At 58.5% G+C, this 622-nt stretch overlaps 1 protein-coding gene across 1 annotated transcript in view; it reads right to left on the reverse strand.

Annotated features, from left to right (window-relative positions):
- LOC104512177 overlaps nucleotides 1-529 on the reverse strand; it is a gene marked incomplete at both ends in the record, with an annotated part of 6,872 nt that extends 6,343 nt beyond the window's left edge. The window contains one exon of the mRNA XM_010155055.1: nucleotides 378-529. Within this exon, the coding sequence (XP_010153357.1) occupies nucleotides 378-529 (152 nt within the window). The remainder of the gene's footprint in view (nucleotides 1-377) is intronic.
- Between the last annotated feature and the right edge of the window lie 93 nt (nucleotides 530-622).

A 622-nucleotide genomic window follows, 5' to 3' on the forward strand; every position in this document is an offset into this window, starting at 1 on the left:
AGCTGCGCCCCGTGCACGCCAGCCTGCCTGCTCGGAGGCAGCGTAAAACGGGGGCCCTACGGGAATGTGTCCCGTGGGGCTGGCCAAAGGAAGAGCTCGGAAAAAACGCTACACAGTGGAAAACAAGGGAAACAGCTGACTGAACCTGGGGAGCAGCCTCTGAGCACAGTGATGCGCAGGTAAGAAACGCCGCTGTTCCCTTCACCGATCTGCACGTGCCCCTGGCAGCCCCGACTCGCCTGCGGGCACCCGGGTTGGTTTCCGGCTGAGCTAAAATCCAACAGGCAGCTCTAGCCACGACCCCGGAAAAGTTCAGTGTTAGGGAAAACAGAATTGCTGGGAGAGCACAGAGACCGCCCAGCCCCGGAAATACAAACCTGTCTCCCTTTTTGTTGGCCACGTCATACGGACGGAGAAAATCCAGCTTGTTCTTGCTTATAACGCAGACGTCGATGTTGCTGCCAGAGCCCAGGTCATTGTATATGCCGGCCGCGATGGCATCTCGCACAAGCTGTTTGGCTTCCTCTTCCTGGAAAGGTTAAAAAAGCCGTCAGCGCGCCGGTGCTGGCACTTACGGGATCGTTTGTCGGGGTGACGGCAAAGCCGTGCGCTCCCGCAAGAG

The sequence above is a fragment of the Eurypyga helias genome, unplaced genomic scaffold (genome assembly GCF_000690775.1).
Source record: "Eurypyga helias isolate BGI_N326 unplaced genomic scaffold, ASM69077v1 scaffold37127, whole genome shotgun sequence".
Lineage (NCBI taxonomy): Eukaryota > Metazoa > Chordata > Aves > Eurypygiformes > Eurypygidae > Eurypyga > Eurypyga helias.